The 19,589-nt window shown below is 41.0% G+C and overlaps 1 protein-coding gene across 1 annotated transcript; it reads right to left on the minus strand.

Moving 5' to 3' along the window:
• Positions 1 to 736: 736 nt before the first annotated feature.
• On the minus strand, positions 737 to 18,850 carry LOC117305193 (DNA damage-binding protein 1-like). Its single transcript, XM_033790009.1, has 24 exons — positions 18,692 to 18,850; positions 17,956 to 18,104; positions 15,717 to 15,833; positions 15,142 to 15,287; positions 14,396 to 14,471; positions 13,857 to 14,069; positions 13,171 to 13,329; positions 12,958 to 13,041; positions 12,336 to 12,452; positions 11,475 to 11,653; positions 9,911 to 10,019; positions 9,112 to 9,290; positions 8,443 to 8,606; positions 7,884 to 7,991; positions 7,008 to 7,215; positions 6,364 to 6,701; positions 5,556 to 5,720; positions 5,080 to 5,174; positions 4,455 to 4,625; positions 3,712 to 3,821; positions 3,158 to 3,327; positions 2,879 to 2,981; positions 2,267 to 2,390; positions 737 to 1,466 (listed from the first exon to the last, which is right to left on the minus strand). Exons 1-24 carry the CDS (start codon positions 18,750 to 18,752, stop codon positions 1,386 to 1,388), a joined length of 3,426 nt encoding a protein of 1,141 aa, XP_033645900.1. The 5' UTR covers positions 18,753 to 18,850; the 3' UTR covers positions 737 to 1,385.
• Between the last annotated feature and the right edge of the window lie 739 nt (positions 18,851 to 19,589).

The raw sequence follows: 19,589 nt of genomic DNA on the forward strand, positions 1-19,589 counted from the left end.
CCTATTGGTCGAGAGCAACGGCTGAAACAGTTGTGTCACATCACGCAATACGCGCGACGCCCACATCATTCCCTTATAAGGAGTTGTTTACCCGAGGGCGGCGGAGGGCTTTACCATTTCATAGCTGGAGGGGTGTTGTGTTAAAAGAAATATTTAACAATTATAATTTTTGCATTTATTTTACTTTTTGACCAAAAAGGGATGATGTTTTTGACCGAAAAGGTATTTATGAATGGGAATCAAAGTGTGTTGAATCGGTTTTCGACTAGTGGTTTAAACCCGCCGAGGCCTGGTTCTTGATAATTTAACTCGACTTCGTCTCGGTAAAATTATCAAGAACCAGGCCTCGTTGAAAACCTCGTCACCACACATTGATTCCCTTAAGAGACCATAACTTCGTTGGTGTTCACTGCTATATTACTATAATAATAAACGGTTAAGGAAACCGAATGAAGAAAAATTGATATTTTCTGAGTATATACTGATTGCGTTCTATACGCTTCCCTGCGTCGACCCCACGGTGCTCACACAGGTGAGCCCCTGACGAGAGCTAATGAAACGATTACACTCTCCCTCTCGTTGTGACGTCATGCACCTCGGGTCACCCCCCAACTGACCCACTCCACAAGCAGGGCACTGGGGGCTGACCCGGGTGAGCCCATGGAATGACGTCAAAGCTATTCGAACGCACCGGGGGCAGACCAGGGTCGACCCAGGGAAGCTAAACGAACGCACCCAATGTAAAGCTCGAATTTGGGGAAATGTCCACAAGACTGCAGGGATTGTAGCTCAAAATATTTACTGGACCAGAGTTTATTCTACAAGACGAGAATAAAAATTAGTTGAAGAACCGGCATAGGCTTGTGTAAAATTTGACTACAAATCACCCATTTCATCGCTCAAAAACATTTCTTAAGATAGTTCACAAAGTTGAAACAAACAAAAAACACAAATTTCAGGGACAATTATGACAGAATTTTCACAAAAATTAGTTATGGACGAGATTGGCGTTATATACAATTTGTACAACAACATATTACTTTACCTCAAAAGGGCTCTTCCGTAAGTCCCATCTGGGCCCAAGAAATGATAAAAATATCATTGAAGGCAAAAGCAAAACAGTCTGAGCCTAATAACGTGTTTAGAAAACCACTGTAATCACATAGAAGTGTATAGGGCACCAGACTTAACGGCCACTGCATTTATAACAAAGCAAGACCGTATCCCATTTGGTGGCTGCGGCTGTTGCTAAGTGTGTCGCTATGGTCAGCCTATGCTTCAATGCACGCTGACTTAGTATTCCAGCCGGAGCTGTAGCATAAGCCATAGCCGCTAATTTGGACACTGCTAAACCTAATTGAGCTTATCTTTGATTTTAAGGAACATCAATGTATCCTCGTCAATTCCTCCACGATTTTGATGATGTCGTTGACGTTGGCGTCCCGCTTCATGTCCCCATCATCAATCTGTCAACAAAGATCAGAAAATAAACATCAACAATTCTTCAAAGTTTAGAAAATGTACGAAACAGTATCTGGCTTATGAATGCTGCGTGCCATGGCCGAGCCGTCAATTCTATTCAATATTTTATTACATGTGATAAAAAGACCATAAAATTCCTTTTCCTCGCATGAAAGGTTTATTTATAGAGTGCTCTTACACAGGGTACAACAGGGCTTCACGAGAAACAGAACAATCTCACGAATCATCTTCAAGCTGATGCTCATTGTCCACAAAGCTCTTAATGGCAAGGCTCCCCACTATATTTCTGAACTCCATCAAGGAATCTTCGATCAAGTTCTATGCTTCTCATTGAACCCAAGTCTCGACACTCATGGGGTGACAGGTCTTTTGCTTCAGCCGCGCCACGCATCTGGAATTCTCTACCACTTTATCTTCGATCTTGTCTTTGTACCGCAAAATTCAAGTCTCTTCTCAAAACTTATCTAATGTCACAGGTTTTCAATGACTAATTTTATTGTGTCTGTTTTTTCTTTGTGTTGTGTTTTGTTTGTGTTTTGTTTTTGGTTTTACTGCACCTTGAAATGTGCGCATTACAAGTCTTATTATTATTATTATTATTATTATTATTATTAATAAGCAAATAAATAATGACACTAATAACGGGAAAACAGTTTGTCCTAAGCAATCAACCATTAAACAGGAAAGTTTTGAGATGTTTCTTGAAAAGTTTTGTAAAGTGCTTTATAAGAACCGAGTATAATTGAGTTTTGAGATGCTCTTTGCGCCCTTGCGGATAACTCACCTGTAACCCTTGAACAACTTCCTCCATCTTCTCCTTACTGAGGTCTAAGAAACTCTCGATCAAGTCCCCATCGATGAAATTCTCTGCCGTCTCCGTCTTACGATCAGTGTAGAACGACCTCCAAGTAATTCAGCAGTTAAGGAAATGCAAACGAATAAGTTTTTTAAGTCGCCTAAATTTTGACACGGCTAAATTATAGCTGGGGGTCAAAGGTCAGGGGGATGATGGCACCAGCCTGGCTACCATGGGCAGCCTGTCACATCGACATTACCGACATCCTTTTCAGACAGGCGCTCCAGAGTCGCACCGAACCAAACTCTGAATTAAGTACATGAAAAGTGTGAGGTCTAATACACTTGGGAGCGACTTGACGCGCTGGAAGTCGACTCTGGAGTGCATTGGTTTCTGATGTCGATCTTGTCATGAGCCGAAACTTATGTCAAGATTATGTTGATTTTGCCTGCCTGAAACCAAAATTTATTTGGGTCTACCTAGAGTCGCTCCTAATTTATTTGGTTCTGTCTGAAACGGGTATAAAATACACCATTGAGAACAAGGTAGTGGAAGGCACCTTTAAAAACTCCAGACGAAGAATAAATTATCAAAGGATATAAAGAGTGCTCTATCTTGCCGACGCTCTTGATAACTCGTGTCAGTTTGCTCTGCACCTCCAGTAAGAAATGGTAGAACTCCTCCGTCAGTTGGGTCACCAATCCTGTAGAATACAGATACAGTGGTTTAAAGAACGGGTTACCAGACCTACAACAAACTGATTAATTACAGGTAGGGTCATCCTTTGGTTGTTGTCAACATAATACTGATTTATAGGCTTTCGTCTGTAGCGATCAGAGTTCAGAAGATGATAAAACGAGATAAAAAGCCCAAACGAACCGACAGTTCCGTTGACGGTGCCAAACAGCACGCTGCCGTGCGTAGGGATGGTGCTCTCGCCGATATTCTGCATGACCAGTGAACCGTGACGGAAGACATTGATGAAATCACCAAGGTGGAACATCCCGACCTCTTGAAGATGTTGTCTTTCCTCGTCTGTGGTCGCCGCACTGTCAATCCCCCAAAAATAATGAAAGGTTGGTTAAAGAACATCTTAAAAAAATAGAATGAGCTATTGCAAACTGCATACCAACCAAACTGGTTAATGGCCTGATATTTTGACCCTAGCAGAGTCTTTCTAGAAGGCTAGTGTCATTTTAGCCAGAGTTCATTGGTTCCAATCCCGCTTTAAGAATATTGTCTTTGTTCAACACCAACTCATGATTAAATTTAAGGAATGTTACTTCCTAGATCAGCAGCTGATTTCACAAAACTTTAATCAACAGCAAAAGTCCCCTGGTGCTCGATTTCTTGTGTTAGTAGTGCACAAAAGTGGACTTACGAAGTTGCGTTAACTTTCGTGATCGGCGGCAGATCTTACAATGAAAGCTTACCTGTCTTTCTGACATGTGAAGAGATTAAAAGAATTCTCAGCTCCTAAGAATGTATCGTCATCTAAGATCTCCACGGCTGACATCCAGTTAGGGTTGTAGTCTCGGGCAATCTGCAGGTCAGGAAAGAGGTCAAAGTTCAGGTACAATATTTCACCACGGTACAATGTGACAACCCGTGGTCCAAAAGTTATAGCTTGTTTAAAGACAGTGGACACTATCCGTAATTGTCAAAGACTAGCCTTCACAGTTGGTGTATCTCAACATATGCATAAAATAACAAACCTGTGAAAATTTGAGCTCAATCGGTCATCGAACTTGCGAGATTATAATGAAAGAAAAAACACCCTTGTCACACGAAGTTGTGTGCGTTTAGATGGTTGATTTCGAGACCTCAAGTTCTAAACCTTAGGTCGCGAAATCAAATTCGTGGAAAATTACTTCTTTCTCGAAAACTATGGCACTTCAGAGGGAGCCGTTTCTCACAATGTTTTATACCATCAACCTCTCCCATTACTCGTCACCAAGATAGGTTTTATGGTAATAAATATTTTGAGTAATTACCAATAGTGTCCACTGCCTTTAACCATTGCATTCCTCCATAACATGAGCACCTACCTCTTCAAGACACTTAACTCTAAATGGGTACGTGTGAGGCAGGAGATGGTTTTTGTGAGCTGAGATGGTTTATAAGGAATGAACAGGGTAGGGTCGTAGCTAGACCAACTTTAGTGGTGAGCACCTACCTCTTCTAGACAGCCCTCCATGGGTTTATAAGCAAGTAGCGTTACAGATCGCATCAGATCACCGAGCAAGACGAAGTCACCCTTTGTCTTAAGGAAGAGCGCTAAGATGTTGTTATACTGACTACATTCAATCCTCAGCTCCTTCTCCGCGGTCCACTCAAACAGTCGCACCTATGAGAAATTTGAATATTTTTAGGTTGATTAAAGCCATTGGACACTTTCGGAACAGAAAAAAAAAAAAAGTTCACAGACTTACAAATAATCTACAGGGTTTACAGAAGGTAATGGTAAGAGACTTCTCTTGAAATATTATTCCATGAAATGCTTTACTTTTTGAGAAAACATTAATACAATTATCAATTCTTGAAATCGAGATTTAAACACATGTCATGACACACCGAACTGTGCAGAAACAAGGGTGGGTTTTCCCGTTATTTTCTCCCGACTCCGATGACCGATTGAGCCTAAATTTCCACAGGTTTGTTATTTTATATACAAGTTGTGATACACGAAGTGTGGGCCTTTGGACAATACCGTTTACCGATGTTGTGCGATTGCTTTAAGCAGCTCTATGAAATTGGGCCCAGATTGCAATGGCAACAATTACAAAATTTATTTTACTTACCAAGCTGTTGATAGACGTAAGAAGCTTTCCGTTAAATTCCAACATCGAGAAAGCGGCTCCTTTAATCTCTTTCTCTGTAACTTCTTGAAGTTTCCCTGCAGCCAGAAAAAAAATCACAATACTCCCAAAGTAAATCCCAAGGGAGCTGAAGACTCACTGGTCCAAATAAATAGTAATAATAAAAACCTTTTTCCAAAGGATACAAAGCACCAAGGATCCAAAGTATTTACTGCAAGGTGAGTGGCACGAAGTTTGAACTATGAGACCTTATCCTTAGCACCATGTAATGCTTTACAAGGTGCCATATGCCATTTTCATTACGTGAACTGGGACACTCCCGAGTCTCACAAAAAAAAATCAAAATCTACAGACATACTACTCAAGTGGGATTTAAACCCAAGTCCCTGATCAACAGTGTACAACAAACGTTGGTTATTTTCAGATGTCAAAAGTTTGAAAGAGAAAGTTTGACTTACCGTCGCTGTATTGGAACACCACAATCCGCCCCTTTTTAGGCTCCGCCTCTTCGGGGTACACCATTGCAGTACCGACTACATAGTAGGTTGTTGGATCGTTGCCAAGTTTACAAGAGACGACACTTGTGGCGTACTCGTAGGGTACAAAATGATGCGCATGGAGAACTGAAATGAAAAACACAAGAAAGATTTGCCAAGCGTATTCTTAAAGCAATTAGCAACGTCGGTAAACAGTATTGTCCAAGGCCCACCCTTTGTGTATCACAACTTCCTGTGAAAATTTAGGCTCAATCGGTCATCGGAGTCGAAAAAATAACAGGAAAACCCACCCTTGTTGTTGCACGTTTCGCCGTGTCATGACATGTGTTTAAAATAAATTCGTAATTCTCGATATCGAGAATTGATATTGTTTTACTGTTTTCTCAAAAAGTAAAGCATTTCATGGAACAATATTTCAAGAGAAATCTTTCACCATTACCTTCTGTAAACCCTGTAAGGTATTTGTAAATCAGCTTTAACAGTTGAGAAAACACATTTTTTTTAAGGTAATTTAGTCCACTACTGTTATTGCCGTGTGCATGGAAGAAGGGTGTCGGACTCTACACCCTTCTTCCAGGCACACAAAATACTTTTTTTTCCAGCAACGAAAGACTGTAAGCAACAAAAAATTTTGAGATAAAGATAAATACCTGTTGCAAACTGTTTACCAACGAAAAGGACCTATGGTATAAATGCAACATATAAGAAGACTCTGATAGGGTTGAAATATTCAGCCTACTAATTTTTTGTTTTGCTTTTATTTGTTTACCTTCAAATGTGTGTTGATCGATAACCAGCAATGAATGCAGCTCAATCTCGTCTCCAATGTGTGACCCTTCCGCCCCACTCTGCCCCGGTAAACCCTTCATGTTGGTACTACTCGACATATTCAAAGCCGTCGTGCTGGCGCTCTGCCTGACAGGCATCGTCCCCGCTCCTGTAGCGTCCTTGAGCTCTGTCCTCATGGTGATAACCCCGAAGGTTTGGGTGGCTTCCTGGTAGGCGATGCGGTGGGGAGATTCACCCAGCGGGACGGTGCGGATGTGTAGCTTCTGGATCTCGTCGATGGTGCCGATCATGAGAGTGGTGTCATTGGCTAGAGCCAGGCTGATTGCAAAAAAAAAACCACAAAAACACATTAACTTTGATTTGTTTCGTGATTGAAATCATTTCAAAACCAACGTAAATTTTAAAGTGAATAAAGAGAAATTTACTAAAGAGTAACCACAAAAAGTAAAATCACAAAAAGGTCAAAACTAAGGTCCACATAATGTGATCATTAAAACAATAAAGGTCAAAGTACGAAGATCTACATAAGCAATCAATCACAAACAGTTCAACGACAATTCGTAACAACTCTTTGACTGCAACTTTGAAAAGTCCCAGATTAAAATACAACCACCGGTTACCAACCTGTCCTGGTACCCTTCAGAGTTCAAAGGGCACATATAGCTGACCTCTTTAAGGTTGACATTAGAGAAGACCAGCTTGTGATTACTGCTGTAGATAACCGTGGGCCTATCGGAGCAGGCAAAGACGTTGACCGTCGAGTGGGACTTGAACGTCTTCAAGACGGTGGGTTGGGTTCCTAAGATCACTTTCTTCCGGTCCCGCATGATACCTAAGGACAAAAGCGGTTTTCTCCATTTATTTCTGAGAAATATTAGAAGGTCATCACTGACAAGAGACCGTTGCGTAAGACTGATCATCTCTGAACGGGAACAAGCTTTCTATCGACCTCTATCACGCTGCCACCATCTTGGTTATATTTCCTGTATCCAACTTCAGTAATGAATGCTAATATTCGTTGTACAAAAAGGAACCAGACTAATTCTCCTTCCAGTCTCGGTTTGGTTACATTGATTTGAATGGGAGAACATCAAGATGTCGGCACCATGACAAAGGTCTATTGGGGTGATGAGAATCAATATTAGTGTGGGTGCAGTGGTGTTGCTTTCCTGGGTCGACCCATGTCTGACCCTAGTGCGTTTGAGTAACTTTGACGCCAAAGTTGTGGAGCAGGCTACTTTGGGCTGACCTGGGTCTCAAAAATTGAAAATTTCAAAAAAAAATCTTTATTGCCTTTTAATATGTGATTGTTGATACTTTTAGATGTACTTTGACCCTTTCAACTACTGGTCATTTTGTTTTTATTTATACCAATAATAATTTTTTTTTTTTTTTTAAAAGTGTTTCTGCTTGTTCAAGGGCCTTATAGTGCCTTACTGGTAGATACATGTGCTATAAGACTTTATATTGTTATTAAACTGTTTCTTTTTAATTACTTACCGGTTTCTGAATTCAACTGGAAATAGAACAACGAGCCATCACCCAGAGCACACAGTACGTAGCACTGACCCTCAAAGACACTCAGCAAAATCGAACGGGGTATAATTTCTGTCAATTAAAAGAGTCAGAGCCTTCTAAGATACACTAAAAAAAAACAAGACTGCAAGTAGAGAAATTCTACAAGACAGCAAATGTTCAAAGATAATTAAGCTACTAACAATGTTTTTATGTTTTTTTTTTGTCATCTCCTGTAATTTTTTTGGATGGTTGTAAATATCTTTTCTCTGTGTATTTTGTCCCATTTATATTTTTATTCCCGTAATTTTATATTTATAGATATATATTTTTGTTATTCTGTTTTTTTTTTAATCATTGATGCACACTTGAAGGCAATTTTCATGTTTTGAACGTGACGTGTTTAATAAATTGAACTGAATTAAGATTACACAGGCAAAGAACAAGAATACCAACACAGTAAAAATATTAAAAGCTACTCTAGGTGATCTCTCACGAAAAAAAAAAAAAAAAAAAAATAGAAATACAATTTTGGTTAACTTACCTCCACCAAGCATCTCTGTGTGTAGCAACTCCAGGCTTGGAATCTTTAGCATGCGAGCCGAGATATCAGTCCAGAGACCAACGGCGCAAAGCTCAGCCATGTCGGAGCCGTCTGTCAGAGGTGTGATGTCTAGGCACGCTACCTCGTGATCCATGGTTACAGTACTGCAAAATTATTAATGATTGTCAGATTGAAAATAAAATACGAGAATGACCAGGCCTTGAACTTCACTCTTGAAAGTTCCACAGGTAAGGGGCATCTCTATGAGGTATTAAGTGTAAATTTGTACAAGAATCTTGCACAAGGCACCACGGCAAAAGCACAGGGCACCACGGCAAAAGCACAGGGCACCACGACAAAAGCACAGGGCACCACGGTAAAAGCACATGGCACCATGGAAATTGCTGTTGGTACCGCGGGTTATTTCTTATTTATGTACCCAATAATATGCATGTTGTCACATAGGGGCAATATCACTCAAGAATACTATTGACTTTGATATTCCAATGGACACAAGCCAGAATATTTTATTTTGGTTTGGTGAGAAAATTTTTGTTTTTCTAAAGAACATTTTAGAACCATTAAAAGATGGGAGTTCTAGGTTCAAAACTCCCCCAAAAAGTATACACTGAAAGAGTGAAGAGCCAAAATTATTTTTCCTATTATTACCTGATCTGCTTGAGCTCTCCTTCGTGTATTTCGATGTAGAATACGTCTCTCCCTACGGCGCAGACGGCTTGCCTCGTGTTACAAGCAGCAACGCTGATGTTCTTACTGGATGGAGACTGCCACTCGCTGACCATACGCTTGGTGACTGCGTTCACTAAACGCACAGACGCTGCTGTGATCTGAGTTTTTAATAAGGAGGTAAACAAAGAAGACCATTAGAGTTTGGAGAGAAAAAATCCATAAAATGTCTAAAACAAAAGAGGATTTCTATCTGCAAGCTCACTGATCGTTCCAATCATCCAGAGCCAACTTTCAACTTGGAAGCTCAATGATTATAAAGTTATTAAACTATAAACCACAAGGGAAACTGACAGGATAAATTTAAAATGATTTGGTGTCAATTAAAGAAAAATTGACTAGAGCAGGATTTGAACCATCAACCTCCAGATTAACGTGCCGGCGCTCTACCAACTGAGCCATCTAGCCCTATATTTGCGGTGTCCCTATTTTGTCAATATCTTTGTTCGGGGGTGCCAGTCAGAAGCCATACAACCATTACCTGCTGCTAAGCCAGAGATCAAACCCAAGTTTATGATACAACCTTTTTAAGAGGATGCAACTTTTTATTTCAGATATCAAATAATAAATCACAAGGGAAACTTTCAAGTTCATACCAGTACCAATCCTTCAGAGAAATAACTCCGTCTGAACTGTGAGAAAGGATTTGAATCACCCCAAAAATTACCGCTACGTATCTTGACCGATTACCAAAGTCTCGACATCAGCAACATCTCCTTACCTGAATAAGTTGATTATTAAAGACGTTCCCGCAGTAGAAGGTTTGTTTGTCACCATCAATCCCCGGCATTTCTGTCTCTTCAACCTCCTCTCCATTCAGCATCAGCACCCTAGAGACAAGACCAAAAAAAAACTCCCAATTTTACAAGTGCTTAGCAAATAACCTTTCTGTGCTAAAAGCGAAAATGTTTGTCCGAAAACTTGCAGTTACTTGGTCAATAAAGTTTGATACTGAACCCTGTTGAAATCTGTATCATTCAAAGTTGGGAAGTTAGTGCATTCTGCTTTACCAACCAGGCTCCTAGTTGATGATACCCATGCCTACATCCTTATGGATTGTGCAGGGGGTAACCCTGTTTCAGCCCTAGGAGTAGGTGGCTCCTAGGTGATGTTACCCTTGCCTACATCCTTAGGGACTGTGAAGGGGGTAACCCTGTTTCAGCCCTAGGAGTAGGTGGCTCCTAGTGGATGATACCCATGCCTACATCCTTACAGATTGTGCAGGGAGTAACCCTGTTTCAGCCCAAGGAGTAGGTGGCTCCTAGTGGATGATACACAAGCCTACATCCTTATGGATTGTGCAGGGGGTAACCCTGTTTCAGCCCAAGGAGTAGGTGGCTCCTAGTGGATGATACCCATGCCTACATCCTTATGGATTGTGAAGGGGGTAACCCTGTTTCAGCACCAGGAGTAGGTGGCTCCTAGTGGATGATACCCATGCCTACATCCTTACAGATTGTGCAGGGAGTAACCCTGTTTCAGCCCAAGGAGTAGGTGGCTCCTAGTGGATGATACACAAGCCTACATCCTTATGGATTGTGCAGGGGGTAACCCTGTTTCAGCCCAAGGAGTAGGTGGCTCCTAGTGGATGATACCCATGCCTACATCCTTATGGATTGTGCAGGGGGTAACCCTGTTTCAGCCCAAGGAGTAGGTGGCTCCTAGTGGATGATACACAAGCCTACATCCTTATGGATTGTGCAGGGGGTAACCCTGTTTCAGCCCAAGGAGTAGGTGGCTCCTAGTGGATGATACCCATGCCTACATCCTTATGGATTGTGCAGGGGGTAACCCTGTTTCAGCCCAAGGAGTAGGTGGCTCCTAGTGGATGATACCCATGCCTACATCCTTATGGATTGTGCAGGGGGTAACCCTGTTTCAGCCCAAGGAGTAGGTGGCTCCTAGTGGATGATACCAATGCCTACATCCTTATGGACTGTGAAGGGGTAACCCTGTTTCAGCCCCAGGAGTAGGTGGCTCCTAGTGGATGATACCCATGCCTACATCCTTATGGATTGTGCAGGGGGTAACCCTGTTTCAGCACCAGGAGTAGGTGGCTTCTAGTGGATGATACCCAAGCCTACATCCTTGAGAATTGTGCAGGGGGTAATCCTGTTTCAGTCCAAGGAGTAGGTGGCTCCTAGTGGATGATACCCATGCCTACATCCTTGAGAAGGCAAACAAAAATAAATTTGGCCTTTGAGAAAGACTCTGCTATGTTCGAAACGTCAGGCCACTAACTATTTTTCAAAAAAAAAAAAAAAAAAAAAAAAAAATTAACAAACCTTGTCTGTCCAACGAAGGATAGAATGAGCGTGTCATCGAACCGTGATTCCTGGTCGACCCTCAGCGGCCACAGTCCCTTGATACCGGGGAGGTCGATGCTTGCATGCTCATGAATTCCAATACCGTTTCTAATGATGCGAAGACTGCCCTCTTTGTATGAACCAGAACAGGTGACGAGCTGAAGAAACGAAAGGTGTGCGTCTTTGGTGAGTACTTATTCAATTTATTACAGATCTCTTTTGAGATGTTTTTTTTTTTTTGGTGAGAGAAGTATTACACATGTAGCTTAAAAGTATCCCCTGAAATTACAAACGCGCAGGAAGGTTTCACTGCATAGTCTTGGAAGCATTGCATGGTGAGGTATCAATGTATATTCGGTTTGTGGCAAGACAATGTTCATCACCTTTGCTGTTTAGATTTTTGTTCTTTGGGGACTCGGTCTTGGTTTTTATTCTACTGCTGAGGAGTAGAGTTCGGAATTTGGGAGACTACTTAGTTCTGAAAAGAACTGCCTGGTCTTTTTGCAAGACTTTTCCCTCAAACTTATCCACAACTGCTGTGGGGATATCTTCCGAGGTGGAATATCAACTGTGGAGAAACCTATCCGCAAGTTACCCTGAATCAGCTTTGAAAAGGTGCAAAAAGATCTTTTTTCAAATTCAAACAATAAGTCGTTTCTGGCTTTTTTATTTATTTAAGGATCATTTTTGGTTTAACTCAAACTTAGCCCTACAACAATGCGAAAAGGGAAAAAAAAAAAAAAAAAAAAAAAAACATTAGTCTGGTGAAGTACACAATTCTGAAACGCTGCTTTCTCTATAAACATTAATACATTAATGAAGTCTGGAGCCCTGACTCACCTGACCCTGTCCTTGCCTGTCTAGATCTACTACCACCATGTCAACGATGGGTCCAAGGTTTGTGAAAGTCTCCATCGTTTGAACGTAGCAACCGTGCTCATCTGGGTCAACTGTCAGCTAAATTGAAGGTAAAACAGAAAACCATTAAACTTACTACTCTTTGTAAAATTCCAGTGAGTTGATTGACAATTTGAGAGTGTAAGGGGGCCCTGTTTTGGTAAAATTATGTACCTCAAAAAAGCCAATTTCGAGAAAGTTAGGCTACAAGTTGAAATAACTGCCTATTATTTGGAACATGGGATTGTGAATTTCTGTTTTTTTTTTACTAACATCTAATCACTGAAAAATTGTTTATTTGAGTTGTTTCAGTTTTTGAACATTATTGAAGAAACTATGAAAATTTATTTGAAATTACATCATTTCTCTGACATAATGCACGCTCACCAAAAAAGGAAAGTCGCCAAACTGATGCATAACAATAGTATACTGAAAAACCTTCGGGATGTTGATTAATGTGCTAAAACAGTGTCTGTCAGAATTTTCTGATTAAAAGTTTCATGACATTGGGCCCAGGTTTCTAATCGTTTTTTTGTTTATCCGCTAAGGCCTGGCATTCACTTACCCTGACTAGCTGAGAGTCACCGAGTCTGGAGCCGATGAAAATCACACCATTGTCGAGATATGTCACACATTCTGCGATTGATGTCTGCGAATCAAAACAAATATCTTGTATAACTCGCAACTCTTACAACATCAACAACGGGAATAAAATATATTCATAGCTGTAGCCACCACTTCAGACACAGCCTCAAAGCGGCTTTCCCAAACATCTCACCTCTCCGAGAAGCTCCACTTTAAGGTCCTTGACGTTGACGACTCCATCCATTGTCTCTTCTTTCTCAAGATGGAGGAGGAAGAGTCGACCCGCCATGTCACCGAGGAGGTAACGAGAACCGTCCGAGTCAAGACGACCGTGGCATATCAATGTGCTTGCCTAGATCCAAGAGTAAAAACAAAACATCTTAATAGTTAAAGGAAAGCAAGGGTCAAATTTTACACTGGACAACTGGCTGAGGACAGTGGTTTCAGTGTCCCCGGTATCGGGCCAAAAAACTCAAGACAGGTCAAGTCCGGTGTTTTTTGTTTTTTTTTCAATTCAACATCTTTCTCAAATTTGTACACTGGACAACTGGTCTGAGGCCAGTGAATTCAGTGTCATGCCAGTAAAATCACGACAAGACAAGCCCTCTTGTCTCGCAGTCTTGAGTTTTTCAATTGACTAAAACAGTAATACCTCATTGTGTAATTATCTTCTTTGGGAAACAAGTTCTAATATCTTTTAAATCTGTCGAGTATCGAAGGAGCATGATAGAAATGAGATAGATGTTTTTCTTAAATGCTTCTTCAACTAATTTTGCATGTGGTCTATTAAAAAAAATGTTTGTCCAGTAAAAATGTTGAGCTACAAACCCTGCAGTTGAAAGTGTTGGTTAGGGTTTTATCAGTCCAAGAATTTCTTACTTTTATGCTAGGTGGCGCTATTGCGACGTATTTATCTCCATTATGGTAGGTAATAGATTCTTGGCCTATGATGAGAGCTCCTCCGCACGGCTTAGGGACTGTGACCACCATACTGGCCTCGGTCTCGACGTTATCCTGCTTCCAGGGCCCCTTGTTAAACTCCTTCTCCCTTAGGTTGATCTCATAGGTTTTCATGTGTCTCCCGTGTGGGTCCTGGAACATGGATAAAACAACGTCAATGTAAAATTGATCAAGAAACAGATTTGGTTTTTAAAAAGAATACTTTCATAATTTCAATCATTTTCAAAATCAATATAATAAGAAATGGTACATTATTGGTTATTGGAAGAGTACATTCATTCCAATCCTCTAGTTTTCAAGAAACATATCATAAAGGGATGATACATCATTAGTATGTTTGGAAGAGTACACTTAAATCCAATCTTCTAGTTTTCAAGAAACATATCATAAAGATTGGTTATTGATAGAGCACAAGAAACTTATATTCTTTTATGAAAGTGGGAACCAATGCAACTTACTTGGTGAACGAATACAATGGTTGGTACTTGGCAGCCATGCAGGAACTGAACGTCAATAACATTTAATTCTTCCAACCTAAAAACATTTATAAACAAAATGACAGTTATCATCAAAAAAGTTGAAAACATCTATCAATCTGTATAATTTGATTTTACCCTTAAACCCGAGAGGTTTTAAGCACTGTATCCTCAGTACTTTCCCCGAGGTATGTAAAAAAATCCCTCGGGGTGGGATTCAAACCCGTAACCTTTGCATTGTTAGAGCAGGGTCCAATTTCATGGCTCTGCTTACCGCCGAATTCTGCGCTTACGATCACGATTCCCCGCTTACGTGCAAGCGCCGAATTACTGCGCTAGCCTTGTAAGCGTAGAATGCCTAGTGACGTGGAGTACGCCTGCGCAGAAGTCAAAAATCGCCGCTAAGTTGTGAAATACGCTTGCCGTAAGCACAGAATTCCCTGCTTCCGTAAGCGCCGATTCTCTGCTTACGGGCCCAGATGCCTCACCAAAAGACCACTGAGCTAGCCTGGTGGCTAGAGGCAGTTCAAAACCTATAATTATGTGTCAGTACCCGAGTGATTTGCCTGTGGATTTCTTTTTTTCACAGAACTCGGGAAAGTACCTAGTATACAGTGCTTATTACACATCAATGTCAGGGCAAAAACCAATCTCTGATGCCAATAAATAAGTACAAAAAAAAGTATTTCACAGAAGATACCTAAAAATAGTTCAAACCATGTTTGTACCTGATACTGAAGGCTTTCAGCTCCTTATTATCTTTGTCCAGTGGAATCACTTTGAAGAGTCCGTCGTAGAGACGCAGTCCGATCACTCTGCACTCTGGGTCAATGATTCCAATCAGGCCAGTCTCTGATGGTCTGCCGATGCGATCCTAAATATATATAGGTATTTTACAGGATTTTAAAAAATTGTACCAATAATAACTAGTTCTTATAGAGCGCATTTTATAACAATTGTATCTTAAATGCTATTTTCATTAGTGCCCTGGTCATTCCTTCTATCTTTCTCAGCTCCCTGTGGAGTATACAGCCCGAGCTGCCGTGGCGCTCCCAAGGCTTTTTCATTCTCAATATCAACCTCTACCCTCGCAGGTACCCATTAATACCCCTGGGTGATGAAGAGAAGCAATTATAGTAAAGTATCTTGCTCAAGGACACAAGTGTCACGACCGGGATTCCAACCCACATGACTTAACCACAAGAACTTGTATTTAATGCTCTTGACCACTTGGCCATGAAACTTCGGCTTGCTTTGCCGGCGGGGCATAAAAACAAGATGGCTACATTTATGAAAATCTCACCTGGACATTTCCGTGGGCCTTGGTGACCACCTCTTCACTGTCACCATCTTTAACGTACTCCAAGATGCAGGCGTTGTATCGTGCAGTTAAGATAAACAATAATGACTTCTCTTCACCCTGAAAGTATTAAAACAACAACAAGAAAATGTGTTTACCAATAGCAGCACGCTATAATAGTTTTTTCATATTAATAATTCTTAATTTAGTATAGACTTAAAAGAGAGTTCTATATAAGAGGGGCTTCAAAGTGCTCAGTATTTTTTTCCTGCAAGGATGTGGAGCTATGTTTTTGAAGTATGTGACCTTTTCCTTTGTAACACCAGAGCTTGATTCCGGTGCTCTTAAAGGGAAGGTACACATTTGGTAAATGTCCAAGACCAGCCTTCTCACTTGGAGTATCCCATCATAACCATAAAATAACAAGCCTGTGAAAATTTGGGCTCAATTGGTCATTGAAGTTGCGAGAAAATGATGAAAGAAGAAAACACCCTTGTTGGACGAATTTGTGTGCTTTCAGATAAGGGACCATGGATAAATTATGTCACGGGAACGACCGCGTCGCGACGCGTTCCTTCGCGTGACAAAACGAACAAAAGAAAAACTACGGAGTGGAACGCGTTCTCCTCAACCACCGGGTCTCGAGGAAGACCCACTGTATAACAAAGGAACAATGGTGTAGGCCGAAAACCACTGTGTAGTTATAATCGGCTTATCTGGGTAGATAAATCCAAGTTGTAGCCCTTTTCACACAATAAGTCAAAACACAACCGCAGATTAAAAAATAAAAAATACTACGTCTTTGCACGACCGCCATGCAAAATAATCCCCCAAAGTAAAACAAAGTCAATAGGAAAAACATCTTACATTAAACAGTACAACTATACTCTTTTTTGTACATCCAAGGTGTCCAAAATGTTTCATGTTTGAACAATGAAGCCAACACATTATGAAGTTTTTCTTAAACACGCTTAATATTTGCCAAGGAACTGCTGAAAATTCACCACGTTGCCCAAGCTACCAGCGACGGCGCCAATGTTGTATGAGTTTAGCTCGGGCACCAACGCTGGTTGGTATTGCAATTTTCGGACACCAGATTCTCCCGAAAGTCTTAATCTCAAGGCGGTTGAAACTAATTTCGTAAGCTGTTGCGCAATTTTTCCAACGGAGGGCGGCTCTCCCGCTATCACATTGTTTAGGAAAGCCCTCTAGCGTTCAATGTTTCTTGCATTATAGTTTGTTGCACGCAAAATAACAAGACTACTAGGCCTGAATATTGAAAACACTGTGTGTGAGTGTGTAGCTAGATGGAGTGTTTGTGTACTACGATGTAATTTTGCGTTGTGTTTTGTGCGATTGCGAGCCGGTCAGCATGATTTCGCGGTACCTTTATGAACGAATCTTGTAAGTGTAATCATCTCTGTAAACACGGGTCCTAATGTAACAATTAGATGTAGATACAAAATAAGTTGGCGATGATTTCAAATTTAAGAATAATAGTCACCACTTCAACTTGTTATGGCAGTAGCATATTATTGTATTGGCTTTGGCAAACTTGAGGGTTGGCTGTACATGGACATCTCCAACCCATTGTCTGGTGTATACCTGAGCTAGACCGCAAACACTAATCCTTCACCCCTTCGTGGCTTACTTGCAAGCTGCCTTGTCCATGTAATCTGAACAACAAAAGGCACCAACAATAGAGTTCGATAATGAGGGACCTTAAAAATCAGTGAAGCGCTTAATCCATCTTGGGACGGGCGCGTGACAATTTTGGGACGGACTCGTTCTAGAACGAGTCTGACCGCGGGCGGCCGCGTTCTTAATTTATCCATGGTCCCTAAGAATAAAAGACTTCTAGCTAGAAGTCTTTTATTGTTTTATTGAGAAACTACCTTTTTCTCAAAAACTACGTTACTTCAGAGGGAGTCGTTTCCCAAAATGTTTCATACTATCAACAGCTCTCCAAAGCTCGTTACCAAGTCAGTTTTTAAGTTAATATTTGTTTTGAGTAATTACCAAACGTGTACCTTCCCTTTAACTACTCAGCTGCGACACACGATGAACTCATCGGTGTATCAGCTTTCACCCCGGTTCCTTTGCGAGTTCTTTCAGTTAACTTGCATTAATACACAAGTGAAATTTATTGACGGTGTCAACCAAAGAGGCAAAACCCCTTCAATACAAATTTGCCCAAATGATTAGGAAAGCTAGCGATTTAGGATTTGAAACCTAAACAAACCTGAGGTTTGAAGAGCTCCAGAACCTCAATTCTTCCATTGATTCCGATCTCCTTGACTGGACGGAGACCTTCTGGGGTGACGACGTAAATCTCTAGACGGGTATTCTTGGCAACGATCAGGTTGAGGTCGTCGGGAGATGTGAAGTTTCCTAAAGAAAGTAAGAATCCAACATTAGCAAGAGTGGAGGTCCATTTTGGGGAAGTGTGAAATCAGTTTTAATATTTATTGAAAGGCACATCAATTGTCAATTGAAGAAGCTTCTTTAAAACTTGGTTGTGGACTTTGTGGTAACCCTTGTGTAGTCGTACAGGCAGCACTCAAACGCTCAGCAAAAGTGAACACCATTACTAGCATGACCAGCCAGACAGCGCTGTCATGCCGTGTAGAATGTGTGTGTTGTTTCGGAATAATTTCCGTCATTCCATGTCCGTATGATCACGTCACATGATCATGATGATCATCTGACTGATCATGCCACCTCTTTTTTCACTCATTTTTACAAACAAAGGAAAATCTCATTTGAGAAAATTAAAAATTAAATACTATTTTATTTTGTAACGAATGAAAAAGTGATGGCAGGATACGGAAACTTTTCCAACTTTTCAATATTATCACTAGTAGCAGGAACACAAAAACCATGTGTCGGAAATACACGCCTAACGCTCTGCCGTATGCTACCACCATGACTACACTTCTCTATTTATCGTGCAACTCCACAAAGACGTAAATACTTACCAGTAACACACGCGTTCACAGCCGTAGGTTTGTGGGCAGTAACTACGTAGTTGTGTGCCATTTCGGTGAAAATATATAGCTCAGGTTTTACCCCAAACTGCAAGTTTCAGAGACGTACAGACGCAAAATTTCTCCGATGCGATAAAGATCTTTAAACGGATGCTGGGTGTCAAAGTTCACACATGTTTCGTTTCATTAGAAGGCGCGCCAAAAAAAAAAAAAAAGTTCATAAGTGGGGTGAGCCACCAAGCGGCGAAAGTTAAACAACCGACTTCGATTTACTTGTTTCGGTTATCACGGTTTTGGGAGCAAAATAAAACAACAAAATACGTTTTTTACGATAGTTTCACTCATTACTCTTTGCATAGTAACATAAACTTTCCTTCCAAATTGAGATTGGATAACTTACCGTATGGCGCCACCACCTTTTCACTCATTAATACAAAAGGGGATATCTCATTAAGGTAAATTAGATACTATATCATTTCACATCAAATGAAAATGTGGTGGCGGGGGGGGGGGGGGGGGGCAGAGTCTTATGCCACTATAAGCGGGCGATCTGGAGTGTGCCCATTTTCTGAGGCCGTAATCACATTATGTAAGCGCAGACATTGCTTAGTTAAAACCATGGGGCTATAAAACAAATTTGGTTCAGGTACCGGGGGAACACAATATGATTATAAAGCTTATCATTGCTTTTGCTTAACAGCAAGGAATGCTAATCATGGCTTTATAGTAACACCTTTATGAAAGTTGGCCCTGGGGTGTTAGAGGTCTGGACTCTCCTCGACCTTCACATCGCCTGCTGACTGATGAGCTCCAAACTGGCTTCGTCCAGGGCAAACCGGATGCGTTTCTAAGTGAACCACTCCCGTAAGCTCTTAGGATAAAATAACAT

This window comes from Asterias rubens, chromosome 22 (assembly GCF_902459465.1).
Source record: "Asterias rubens chromosome 22, eAstRub1.3, whole genome shotgun sequence".
NCBI classification, from domain to species: domain Eukaryota; kingdom Metazoa; phylum Echinodermata; class Asteroidea; order Forcipulatida; family Asteriidae; genus Asterias; species Asterias rubens.

Excerpts from the sequence above, each read along its gene's own strand:
- LOC117305193 (XM_033790009.1), bottom strand. The coding sequence starts at position 18,752 with ATGGCACACAACTACGTAGTTACTGCCCACAAACCTACGGCTGTGAAC. Across the intron at positions 15,834-17,955 it reads TGGAGCTCTTCAAACCTCAG|GGTGAAGAGAAGTCATTATT; the intron begins GTTTGTTTAGGT and ends TAATACTTTCAG. Across the intron at positions 15,288-15,716 it reads AGGCCCACGGAAATGTCCAG|GATCGCATCGGCAGACCATC; the intron begins GTGAGATTTTCA and ends ATATATATTTAG.